Source organism: Hemibagrus wyckioides, linkage group LG02 (assembly GCF_019097595.1).
Source record: "Hemibagrus wyckioides isolate EC202008001 linkage group LG02, SWU_Hwy_1.0, whole genome shotgun sequence".
Lineage (NCBI taxonomy): Eukaryota > Metazoa > Chordata > Actinopteri > Siluriformes > Bagridae > Hemibagrus > Hemibagrus wyckioides.
In genome coordinates this window covers 1,101,061-1,116,060 of record NC_080711.1, presented here as the reverse complement: position 1 = coordinate 1,116,060, position 15,000 = coordinate 1,101,061, and the positions used below count along the sequence as shown (strand labels likewise).

Below are 15,000 nucleotides of genomic sequence, written 5' to 3'. Positions count from 1 at the left end.
ACGGGTCAGACGTGCAGACAACTGTAGAGAGATGTGGAGAGGATGAATGAGCCCTCGGAAGTTATCACTTTGAGCAGAGCAGATGTATTAGAACAAGCAGGTGGGTCAGACAGCATGGTAGGGTTAAACATTGAAGAAGGGTCAATGAGTGCAGAGGTTTCAGACAGTGTGGAGATTTTGATCAGTGACGGGGATCCAGCAAGTTCTCCGATATAGTAGGATGAGGAATCACTAGATGACAACCTCTCTGACATATCAGACATCAGTGTGTCACAGTTTGAGATCAACAGCTCTACACTTTGACTGAAATAAATGACTTCCTGGATGAAACATATGACAAAAATCGGTTGAGGTCAAAGACTATTTCCCAGACATTGACAAATTCATAGCTTCTGTAGTCATGGCACAACGAACAGCAAGTTATGACGAATTAGATAAAAAGAAGAGATACAGGCTAAAGAATCATTTAGCCAAGCTGCGGAAGTCCATTGGCAGAAGAAAGCGGAATTTAAGTCATCACACTGGGTGCTCTCTCCTGTCTGTACCACTGTTCTTCCCTGTTCTTCCCTCTTCTTTCTCTTAACCCCTCCAATGGAGAAGTTAAAGATAGGGTCTTTAAACATCAATGGTGGTAGAGACAGAAATAAAAGAGCAGTAGTTAAAGAACTGATACAGCACAAAAAAACTAGATGTAACTTTCCTACAAGAGACTCACAGTGATCGGGCTAATGAGTCAGATTGGGCAATGTGGGGAGAGGGGAAGCTTTTCTATAGCCATGGAACCAATGTTAGTGCAGGGGTGGCAATACAAAAACGGAGTAACGGAGCTTAGAGCAGGGTAGGGTCTTAATGGTGCAGACAGAAATAAGAGGCATAGACTTCTTATTTATTAATGTATATGCTCCCAACAATGGTGGTGAGAGAGCACAGCTATTTAACAAATTTAAGAATGCCCTACAACACAGTAGCAGCAGACCCTTGGTGGTGATGGGAGGGGACTGGAATTGCACAGTAGATTTCACCTTAGACAGAAATGGGGAAGAACCACACCCACAGTGTGCTAAGGCATTAGAAGCTCTCATTAGTCAGTGTAGTTTGGTTGATGTGTGAAGGGAAGAAAATCAGGGAATCAAACAATACACATGGGTTAAAGTTACAGACACAAGGATCTCTGCAGCAAGACTGGACAGGTTTTACATAGCCAATAACAATAGGAGCAGACTTTATGAAGCAGTCATGTCCACTACGGGCTTTTCAGATCATCATTTGGTCACAATACACATAATCACATCCGATATAAAAAAGCGCAGGACATACTGGCACTTTAACATAAAATTACTTCAGGATGAAGTTTAAGGGGTTTTGGGATGAGTGGAGAAAAAGAAAAAGTGATTTTAACAGTCTTGTTCCTTGGAGGGAGGTGGGGAAAACTCACATTAAGGTATTCTGTCAAAAATACACAGTGTACATGTTGGAAATAGTTAAGGGCAAAATTCAAGAACTTGAATCAGAAATAACTGACTCACAAAAAAAAAAGATCTGCAGCAATGATGTGAGTATGGGTGGTTTACTGGAAGGAAGGAGGAGTTTCTTGAGTTCCTTTCTGCACAAACAAGGTAAAACAGCCCTGTTAAGATCTCGCTTTTCTAGCATTAAAGACATGGATGCCCCCAGTGCTTCTTTCTTCGGGCTCACAAAAAGGCAAAACCCCAGAACCAGATGGTTTACCTCAGAAAAGCAGATGGAACTATAATCACAGAGGCAGCTGAAATGAGGAGAGAGGCCACAAAATTCTACATAGACCTCTACAGTGCTGAAGCCTGTGACCTGTCCTGCACGGAGGAGCTACTCAGGGGTCTACCTAAACTGTCTCCCGAACAGAGCAGGTGCAGGTCTTAAATTGCAAGAAGTGGCCACCGCAGTCCAACAGCTGCCAAAAAAGGGAGAAAAAAAAGGGAAACTTGGGACTTCTCAAGAACTGGAGACCAGTGGCACTTTTATGCAGTGACTATAAGATTTTATCGAAATGCCTTGCAAAGAGACTAAAACAGTGCATGCATACAATAGTGCACAGAAACCAGTCATACTGCATACCAAACCGCACCATAATGGACAATCTGTTACTTGTCAGAGATGTGATTGAACTGTGCAGGCTGAACTCATGTGATCTGGGTTTTCTGTCTTTAGATCAGGAAAAAGCCTTTGACAGGGTTGATCATGATTTTCTCTTTCAGGTACTCAAAGCTTTTGGTGTAGGTAGAGGTTTTTTGCTTTGGCTAAAATTGCTATACTCCGAGGCTTGTTTTATTCTTAAGGTTGGAGGTGGTCTTAGCTGTCCAGTGAAAATGGAAAGAGGAATTAGACAGGGGTGCCCATTATCTGGACAACTATATAGCCTGGCAATAGAGCCTCAATTATCCCGACTCAGAATGAAAATACAGGGACTGTCAGTTGGAGGTGCTCAGGAAAATCTTGTACTGTCGGCATACGCAGATGATGTGACTGTTTTTATTAAGAACCAAGGCGATGTGCAAACATTAATAGTTTAACTATCTATACTAGAGCTTCTTCAGCAAGAGTTAATTGGGAAAAATCTGAGAGCTTTTTAACAGGGCAGTGGCAGGAACAAGGTCCTCCCATTTTACCAGGCAGTCTTCAGTAGGGAGTAAGAGTTGGCCTAAAATATCTTGGGGTGTTTCTAGGAACAGCCGATTTTCAAAACAAGAACTGGGAGGGCGTAGTGGGGAAGGTGTGTACCAAGTTGTCTCAGTGGACCTGGGTCCTGCCCCAGCTATCCTACAGAGGGAGAGTACTGGTCACCAACAATCTGATAGCCTCCTTGCTGTGGCACCGTTTCACCGTCCTCGAACCTCCAGAGTCACTGATCAGAGATGTTCAGAAGATGATAGTTAATTTTTTCTGGTCTGGAGAACACTACACCCGTGCCTCTGTTCTTTACTTGCTGCTGCAGGAGGGTGGTCAAGGCCTGATTGATCTGTCGTGTCGGGTCAGAACTTTCCGACTGCAGACGGCACAGAGGCTGCTCTATGGAGAAGGGATTGCATGGGCTGACACGGCTTACACCCTACTACAGCGTGTTGAAGAAACTATGATAAACATCTCTTCGTGCTGAACCTGAGGGAAATGGACCTGTCAGCAACAACACGTTTCTACCAGTTAGTCCTGAGAGCCTGGTCTTCAGTGTTGAGGATCAGCAGAATCGACACACAACCCTTTCCATGCATTGAAGAAGAACCACTTTTTCACAATCCCCTGATACAGTCCAGAATGCTCTCATCTCCCTACATCCAACAGCGTTTCCGGAAAGCAGGGCTCACCAAACTCAAGGATTTGAGATCTGGCAGCGACTGGAAGGCTGCTAGGGATCTGTGTTCTGAGACTGGAGCACTGTCAGCACGCCTTATGCAGAGACTGCTCAGACAGGTAGTTTCAGCTTTACCATCCCGTTTCAGGGAGGCTCTGGGGCAGGAATCTGGGAGAAGCCATCAGCTCCCAACTCCCTTATCCATCTCTGCAATGGTGGGGGAGTATCAGAGGGAGAAGGGATTCCAGGGTTGTCTTTTAATGTTTTTCATTTTTTTTCCTTTTTTTTTTCTTTGTTCTGCATATATGCTGCCTTTTTACTGTTGTTTTCAAAGTCTGAATTTCTTCTTGAAATGTTAATTAAATGAAAAATTTAAAAGTCAAAAAGTCTCTCTGTCTCTCTCTCTCTTCTTCCCCCCTCTATTTTTCTCCCCCCCCTCTCCCTCTCTCCCTCTGTCTGTCTGTGTCTCTCTCTCTCTCTCTCTCTCTCTTGTGTAATTTTAACTCCTGAGTTGTCAGAAGGATGTGAGGATCATGTGCATGATTTCTGGAGTGTGTGTGATTTATAGAGGAGAGTGTGTGAGGAGGTGTTTATTAACAAACACTAAGAAAAACCTGAATGTTGATAAATGATTTATTTTTTATATTATGTACTGAGTGTTCCTGCTGCACGGAGCTGGGAACTCCTCCTAGATGTTTATTCATCAGGGTTTCAGAATAAAAGCGTACTGCCTAGTTCCACATTCCAGCTCTGAAGTGAAACCTTTAGCATTGTGTTGAAAGCGTCTCTGTGTCTTTAGATTTATTCTCTGTAGTGTATAGGGTACACACTTACACACACAGTCAGTAAAGATTGATGGTGGGGGTTTCCAATCTTTTTCATTTAAGGACCCACCAAGTCAAATACAGTCAATCTCAACACCCACTGTAATATCTTCAAATGGAAATCTGGGGAAAAACCTGTCTGATTTCTTATTAGAGAGAGGCTTTTATTTTGGTTGTCAAAAAATATTAATGAAATATAGAATTGATTGCTAAACCAAGTGAAACACAGAAAGATAACATTATGACCATCTGCTTAATATAGTTTTTGCTGCCGAAACAGCCCTGACCCGTCCTGCACTGTGTATTCTGACCCCTTTCTATCAGAACCAGCATTAACTTCTTCAGCAGTTTGATCAACAGTAGCTCGTCTGTTGGATCGGATCACATGGGCCAGCCTTCTCTCCCCACGTGCATCAATGAGTCTTGACCGCCCATGACCCTGTCTCCGGTTCACCACTTTTCCTTCCTTGGACCACTTTTGATAGATACTGACCACTGCAGACCGGGAACACCCCACAAGAGCTGCAGTTTTGGAGATGCTCTGATCCAGTGGTCTAGCCATCACTATTTGGTCCTTTTGGTCAAACTCACTCAAATCCTTACACTTGTCCATTTTTCCTGCTTCTAACACCTTTAATGTGCTCACAATACTTTTTCTGGGATGCTGGCTGTGTCTGTGGTCAGTTTTTGCTGACTTTTCTTTATTTAGAAGAAGTTTTGTTGCGTGACGACGTTTAAGTCTTGAGGGTTTCATGCCAACTTTTCTAAGCATAAAAGACATTAAGGGACTTTCTTCATGGTAAATAAAACCAAGATGAAGGAAGGACTGGTCATATTGCCTGTGAATTTTATTGTTTTGATTTGATCTGATTTTGAACTTTTCCATTTTAACATGCGCATGGTCAGTGAACTCTGTAAGTTACTGACGCAGATGTTACACTTCAACACAAGTGAATCCGACGATTTAATTCAGTAAGTCATTTATTTAGTGAGTCGTTTATCCAGTGAGTCATTTATTCAGTGAGTCGTTTATCCAGTGAATCGTTTAGTGAATGCTGTGTTGATTCAGACTTCTGATTCTTGTGTGTGTGTGTTTTTAATTTAAATGATTCCTTTGAAAAAAGAATCGTCTGTTAAGAGTCATTTGCTCATTATCACACTGAGTGAACACCCTGATTTATGGTATTCGACCAAAATTGTGTGTCCCCCTGACCCTCACACCCACATGTCCATGTTCCAGGTTTATTCTCCTCTCTGTGCTGTTATGAGTTCCACCTTTCTGGAAGGTTCTCCACTAATGTTGGATCATGTCTGTGGGGATTAGTGATCATTCAGCTACAAGAGCTTTAGTGAGATCAGACTCTGGTGTTGGTGAGGAGGTCTGGGGTCAGCGATGTTGAGTCAGTGTCAGGGTTCTGTGCAGGACACTCCAGGTCTTTGAAGTGAACAGGATGTGGTTTGGGATCCACCACACCACCACCCTCCAGCTTCCTGTCTCCTGTCTCCTGTTTCCTGTCTGTCACGGTGTTTATAAACACTGACTGTCCTGACCGTCTCTTTTTAACACAGGGGAGATGAGGACACGCCATATAACGTCTGTCACGACATGCCGTACCCCAGGAGTAAATCCCGGGCAGAGAAACTGGTGCTGGATGCCAACGGAACCAAGGTAACACACACACACACGCATACATTCACACACACACGCATACATACACACAAACACACGCATACATATACACACGCATATACACATACACATGCATACATACACACACACACCACATACATACACATACATACACACAGCATACATACACACACACACACACACACACACACACCGCATACACATACACATGCATACATACACACACACACACCACATACATACACATACATACACACAGCATACATACACACACACACACCGCATACACATGCATACATACACACACACACACACTGCATACATACACACACACACACTGCATACATATACACACACACACCGCATACACATACACATGCATACATACACACACACACACACCCCGCATACACATGCATACATACACACACCGCATACACATGCATACATACACACACACACACTGCATACATATACACACACACACCGCATACACATACACACACACACCGCATACACATGCATACATACACACACACACACTGCATACATACACACACACACACTGCATACATATACACACACACACCGCATACACATGCATACATACACACACACACACCACATACATACACATACATACACACAGCATACATATACACACACACACCGCATACACATACACATGCATACATACACACACACACACACCACATACATACACACAGCATACATATACACACACACACCGCATACACATGCATACATACACATACACATGCATACATACACACACACACACACACACACACACACACCGCATACATACACACACACACCGCATACATACACATACACACAGCATACATACACACACACACACCGCATACACATGCATACATACACATACACATGCATACATACACACACACACACACACACACACCGCATACATACACACACACACCGCATACATACACATACACACAGCATACATACACACACACACACCGCATACACATGCATACATACACACACACACCGCATACATACACATACACACAGCATACATACACACACACACACCGCATACATACACATACACATGCATGCATACATACACATACACATGCATACATACACACACATACACACACCGCATACATACACATACACATGCATACATACACACACACACCGCATACATACACACACACACACCGCATACACATACACATGCATACATACACACACACACCGCATACACATACACATGCATACATACACACACACACACACACACCGCATACACATACACATGCATACATACACATACATACACACAGCATACATACACACACACACATCGCATACATACACATGCATACACACACAGCATACACACACACAGCATGCATACATACACATACATACACACACACAGCATACACACACACACCGCATACACATACACATGCATACATACACACACACCGCATACATACACATACATACACACACACACACACCGCATACATACACATGCATACACACACACAGCACACACACACACAGCATGCATACATACACACACAGCATGCATACATACACACACAGCATGCATACATACACATACATACACACACACAGCATACACACACACCGCATACATACACATACATACACACATACACATACATACACACACACAGCATACACACACACAGCATGCATACATACACATACATACACACACACAGCATACACACACACCGCATACATACACACATGCATACATACACATACATACACACACACAGCATACATACACACACACCGCATACATACACATACATACACACACAGCATACACACACACAGCATGCATACATACACATACATACACACACACAGCATGCATACATACACATACATACACACACAGCATACACACACACAGCATGCATACATACACATACATACACACACACAGCATGCATACATACACATACATACACACACACAGCATACATACATACACATACATATACATACACACGCATACATACACACACGCAGCATACATACACACACGCATACATACACACACACAGCATACATACACACACACACGCATACATATACATACACACACAGCATACATACACACACACACACCATACATACACACATGCATACATACACATATACACACACACAGCATACACACACACACGCAGCATACACACACGCAGCATACATACACACATGCATACATACACATACACACACACAGCATACATACACACACACATGCATACATATACATACACACACACACAGCATACATACACACACACACACACCATACATACACACATGCATACATACACATATACACACACACAGCATACACACACACACACGCAGCATACACACACGCAGCATACACACACACAGCATACATACACACATGCATACATACACACACCGCATACATACACACACACACACACCGCATACATACACACACACACAGCATACACACACACGCATACATATACATACACACACACACACACACAGCATACATACATACACACAGCATAAATACACACACGCAGCATACATACACACGCATACATATACACACACGCAGCATACATACACACGCAGCATACATACACACGCATACATACACACACGCAGCATACATACACACGCAGCATACATACACACAGCATACATACACACAGCATACATACACACACACACAGCATACATACACATGCATACATACATACACACACAGCATACATACACACACGCATACATATACACACACGCAGCATACATACACACGCATACATATACACACACGCAGCATACATACACACGCATACATACACACGCATACATACACACGCAGCATACATACACACGCAGCATACATACACACAGCATACATACACACGCAGCATACATACACATACACACAGCATACATACACATGCATACATACACACACACACAGCATACATACACATGCATACATACACACACACACACAGCATACATACACATACACACAGCATACATACACATGCATACATACACACACACACAGCATACATACACATGCATACATACACACAGCATACATACACACACACACAGCATACATACGTGCATGACACAGTTACACACACAGGTACATACATACATACACACAGTATACACATGCAGCATATCTAGCACGTCATACATACACACACACACAGCATACATACACATGCATACATACACACAGCATACATACACACAGCATACATACACACACACACAGCATACATACACATGCATACATACACATGCATACATACACACAGCATACATACACACAGCATACATACACACACACACAGCATACATACACATGCATACATACACACAGCATACATACACACACATACATACACACGCATACATATACACTATATTGCCAAAAGTATTGGCTCACCCATCCAAATAATCAGAATCAGGTGTTCCAATCACTTCCATGGCCACAGGTGTATAAAATCAAGCACCTAGGCATGCAGACTGTTTTTACAAACATTTGTGAAAGAATGGGTCGCTCTCAGGAGCTCAGTGAATTCCAGCGTGGAACTGTGATAGGATGCCACCTGTGCAACAAATCCAGTCGTGAAATTTCCTCGCTCCTAAATATTCCACAGTCAACTGTCAGCTGTATTATAAGAACGTGGAAGTGTTTGGGAACGACAGCAACTCAGCCACGAAGTGGTAGGCCACGTAAACTGACGGAGCGGGGTCAGCGGATGCTGAGGCGCATAGTGCGAAGAGGTCGCCAACTTTCTGCAGAGTCAATCGCTACAGACCTCCAAACTTCATGTGGCCTTCAGATTAGCTCAAGAACAGTGCGCAGAGAGCTTCATGGAATGGGTTTCCATGGCCAAGCAGCTGCATCCAAGCCATACATCACCAAGTGCAATGCAAAGCGTCGGATGCAGTGGTGTAAAGCACGCCGCCACTGGACTCTAGAGCAGTGGAGACGCGTTCTCTGGAGTGACGAATCGTGCTTCTCCATCTGGCAATCTGATGAGTTTGGTGGTTGCCAGGAGAACGGTACTTGTCTGACTGCATTGTGCCAAGTGTAAAGTTTGGTGGAGGGGGGATTATGGTGTGGGGTTGTTTTTCAGGAGCTGGGCTTGGCCCCTTAGTTCCAGTGAAAGGAACTCTGAATGCTTCAGCATACCAAGACATTTTGGACAATTCCATGCTCCCAACTTTGTGGGAACAGTTTGGAGCTGGCCCCTTCCTCTTCCAACATGACTGTGCACCAGTGACCAAAGCAAGGTCCATAAAGACATGGATGACAGAGTCTGGTGTGGAGGAACTTGACTGGCCTGCACAGAGTCCTGACCTCAACCCCATAGAACACCTTTGGGATGAATTAGAGCGGAGACTGAGAGCCAGACCTTCTCGTCCAACATCAGTGTGTGACCTCACAAATGCGCTTCTGGAAGAATGGTCAAAAATTCCCATAAACACACTCCTAAACCTTGTGGACAGCCTTCCCAGAAGAGTTGAAGCTGTTATAGCTGCAAAGGGTGGACCGACGTCATATTGAACCCTATGGATTAGGAATGGGATGTCACTTAAGTTCATATGCGAGTCAAGGCAGGTGAGAGAATACTTTTGGCAATATAGTGTACATACACACACATACATACACACACGCAGCATACATACACATGCATACATACACACGCATACATATACATACACATGCATACATACACACACGCAGCATACATACACACGCATACATATACATACACACAGCATACATACACACGCATACATACACATGCATACATACACACACGCAGCATACATACACACGCAGCATACATACACACAGCATACATACACACGCATACATATACATACACACGCATACATACACACACGCAGCATACATACACACGCAGCATACACACACACAGCATACACACACACACGCAGCATACATACACACGCAGCATACACACACACACACACACAGCATACATACACACACAGCATACACACACACAGCATACACACACACACACACACAGCATACACACACACACACAGCATACACACACACACACACACAGCATACACACACACACACAGCATACATACACACACACACAGCATACATACACACACAGCATACACACACACACAGCATACACACACACATATACACACACATGTTGGTCTACACCCATAAATACACACAGGCTACATATACACACAAAACACACCTGCAATACGCACACACAAACACGTTATTACATGTAGCATACACACACAGCGTCACAGCGTCATACACACACAATACACTACACACACACACACAGCATACACACACACAGTAGCATGTCTACACATGCACACACAATACCACACACATACAGCAATACACACACACCCAGTTAGCCACAGCCACACAATGTCCACACACACACAGCACATACGCCACAGTCACAGCATACGCCACCAACCTGACATCTACCAGCATCACCACACACACAGTTACGTCACACACACACAGCATACATACACACACACAGCACAATACAACATCAATACATACAATACACACTGACACACACACAGCATGGGCCACCACACAGCATACATACACACAGCCATTGATAATACACACACACAGCATACACAGACACACACACAATACAATACAGCACACCACACACACACATATCATACACACACGATAGTCCACACACTGCTGTACTGTTACAATCACACACACAATACATAATCACACACACAGATACACACACACACAGCATATGCAATACACAGCACCACCACCACAGCATACATACACACACACACACAGCACATACACAAATACACCTGTGTCACACACCTGCACACACATACACACTATAGCACACATACACCACCAGCTACATACACACATCACACACACCTTGGCCACACACACAATACATACACACACAGCATAAATCTGCCACCACCTACACCACACTACGCACATACACACACAGCACTGTCACACACACACAGCATTACACACAGCATCACACACACACAGCATAAATGTCTATCACACACAGTACACACACACATCTGTCAATACAACACCGCTGTACATACCACACACAGCATACACCACACACAGCACACACAATACAGCATACACTACCTGTCACGCACACCACACAGCATACAATACACACATCAGCTGGGCCAATACACACACACACACACACAGCATCTGCCACACCAAGCTGTCACACATACACAGTAACATACACACACACAGCATACACACACACACAGCATACATACACACACAGCATACACACACACACAGCATACATACACACACAGCATACACACACACACAGCATACACACACACACAGCATACACACACACACACAGCATACATACACACACAGCATACACACACACACAGCATACACACACACACAGCATACACACACACACAGCATACACACACACACACAGCATACACACACACACAGCATACATACACACACACAGCATACATACACACACACAGCATACACACACACACAGCATACACACACACACAGCATACATACACACACAGCATACATACACACACACAGCATACACACACACACAGCATACATACACACACACAGCATACACACACACACAGCATACATACACACACACACAGCATACACACACACACACACAGCATACATACACACACAGCATACACACACACACACACTTATACACACACTTCATGTTGAGAAACACGTTTTTTTCATCTGAGTGTCTCTGAGTGGAATGTTCCAGAAGAATTTTATTTTATTTTTTTCACATTTTTCTGTGTTGAATTCCTGCAGCTCTTTCTCCTGGGGCGTGTCCTCGCTGAACTCGGCTTCACTCCTTCTGTTGTGTTTATTTTACTGTTTAGAGATTTATCCTGAATCCAAATCCTCAATTCAGAAAACCTTCCAGAAAGAATTAAATCTTTTTTTTTTTAACTTTAAGGAATTTCTAACATCTGTTTTCTCTCTTCACAACCCGAACAGATCCCTCCCCCAGCCCCGCCCCAATATGCAAATTGAGAGAGTCAACTCCTTCTGTAAATCTAAGCAGCTTGTTATCGCTCTCTTCATTAATTCATTCATTCATGATTCATGCTTATAACTGGTGTGTGTGTGTGTGTGTGTGTGTGTGTGTGTGTGTGTGTGTGTGTGTGTGGTGGTTAGTACAGAGTTTGATATGATTCATTCTGTCATCTGCACCATTCATTTTCTCCTAGTGAGATGTTCAGTGGTGATATCTCAATGTCCCTCATGTCATGTCCCTCATGTCCTTCATGTCATGTCCCTCATGTCCTTCATGTCATGTCCCTCATGTCATGTCTCTCATGTTATGTCCCTCATGTCATGTCCCTCATGTCCTTCATGTCATGTCCTTCATGTCTCTCATGTTATGTCCCTCATGTCATGTCCTTCATGTCTCTCATGTCATGTCCCTCATGTCCTTCATGTCATGTCTCTCATGTCATGTCCCTCATGTCATGTCCTTCATGTCCCTCATGTCATGTCCTTAATGTCATGTCTCTCATGTCATGTCCCTCATGTCATGTCCTTCATGTCCCTCATGTCATGTCCTTCATGAACCTCATGTCATGTCCTTCATGCCAATCTAAACACTTGCATCACCATGTGAGTTAATAAAGAACCATGTTTCCAGCAGCGGGTCTTAGCACAGTTATACAGTTCACTGAAGCGAGTGAGTTTAACACTCTGTCCCTCTGATGGCTTTATTCATAACTGATTCACTGGAGTGGTAGAGAGAGAGAGAGAGAGAGAGAGACACGCACTGTGTTCATCTTCATCATTTACCCGAACATCACTAGATTAGATATTAGAACAGATTTTTGTTCTGTTACCTCATGATGTCTCTCAGCACCACCTTAAATTCCTCATTTTGCGCCAGACAGCTGCTGAGGTCTGGACACTGACCGGTGGTCAGGTGTTGATTAATTCTCTGGAACAGTAGATCTGACAGTAGAGCAGCTGCTTATAACACATTTATTTATCACTGATGCATTCTTTCTGTTTCTATAGCGACAGCTCATTCACAGGGACATGTAGTCACTGATCTCTGATCTGTATGATGTATGGTGTGTGTGTGTGTTGATCTGCTGTGGGTTCCTCTGCAGGTTGCCGGTGGTTCGACTCTCTACACGTGTGCTCTGCGTCCCACAGGGATCTACGGTGAAAACCACGAGCTGATGAAGGAGTTCTACATGATGGGAGTTCGCAACTTCGGCTGGCTCATTAAAGGAGTTCCACGCAACACGGAGCACGGGCGTGTCTACGCAGGTATCCTGTCACACACACCTCCACCAATCACCTTCATCCTGCACAACACTCGCTCACTACACACTCCTGCACAGAGACCCTCCCCCGATTCACAGCACCTGACCACGCCCACATCCACACCATCACACATGCGTCAGAGTGAGATTCAGAGTCAGAGTGACTTCAGCAGGGTGGAGAACATCTCAGCAGGGTGGAGAACATCTCAGCAGGGTGGAGTTTCAGCAGCATGTTCCTCATTAACTGCTCGATTCTGAGCACTGTTCCACTCAGCTAGTTTTCATTATTACATGTGATGGTAGATCATTATGCAGTGAGTCAGAGGACAAAAACAGTCCAAACACAGGAATGTGCAAAGACACATGGAGCTGAGCTCAGAGCCACGTCTCACTTCTTGGTCTTCCCTCCTCATCTCAACCCCTCATATCACCGCCTGGTGTCACCTCCTTATGTTACCTCCCTGTTTCACCTCCTCATATCACCTCCTGGTCTCACCTCCTGGTCTTCCCTCACTCTCACACTGGGGGTTTTTTCTCTCCACCAAATTCTTTTTTCGGTCCTGGAACAAGTGTTCATTTATTATCTTTTTTTAGGACAGTGCTGAGTGACTGCTCAGTGTTAGGACATGTAGAACTGAATATATATATAAATATAAACAAACAGACCTGTGTGTGTGTGTGTGTGTGTGTGTGTGTGTGTGTGTGTGTGTGTGTGTGCGTTATCAGCACACTAAATCATT

At 43.9% G+C, this 15,000-nt stretch overlaps 1 protein-coding gene across 4 annotated transcripts in view; it reads left to right on the top strand.

Moving 5' to 3' along the window:
• Window positions 1-15,000, top strand: part of hsd3b7 (hydroxy-delta-5-steroid dehydrogenase, 3 beta- and steroid delta-isomerase) — a 77,876-nt gene that overhangs the window by 53,759 nt on the left and 9,117 nt on the right. For all 4 annotated transcript variants that reach the window (XM_058411384.1, XM_058411365.1, XM_058411375.1 and 1 more), the window contains 2 exons: window positions 5,719-5,818; window positions 14,102-14,264. In XM_058411384.1, the coding sequence (XP_058267367.1) occupies window positions 5,719-5,818; window positions 14,102-14,264 (263 nt within the window). The remainder of the gene's footprint in view (window positions 1-5,718; window positions 5,819-14,101; window positions 14,265-15,000) is intronic.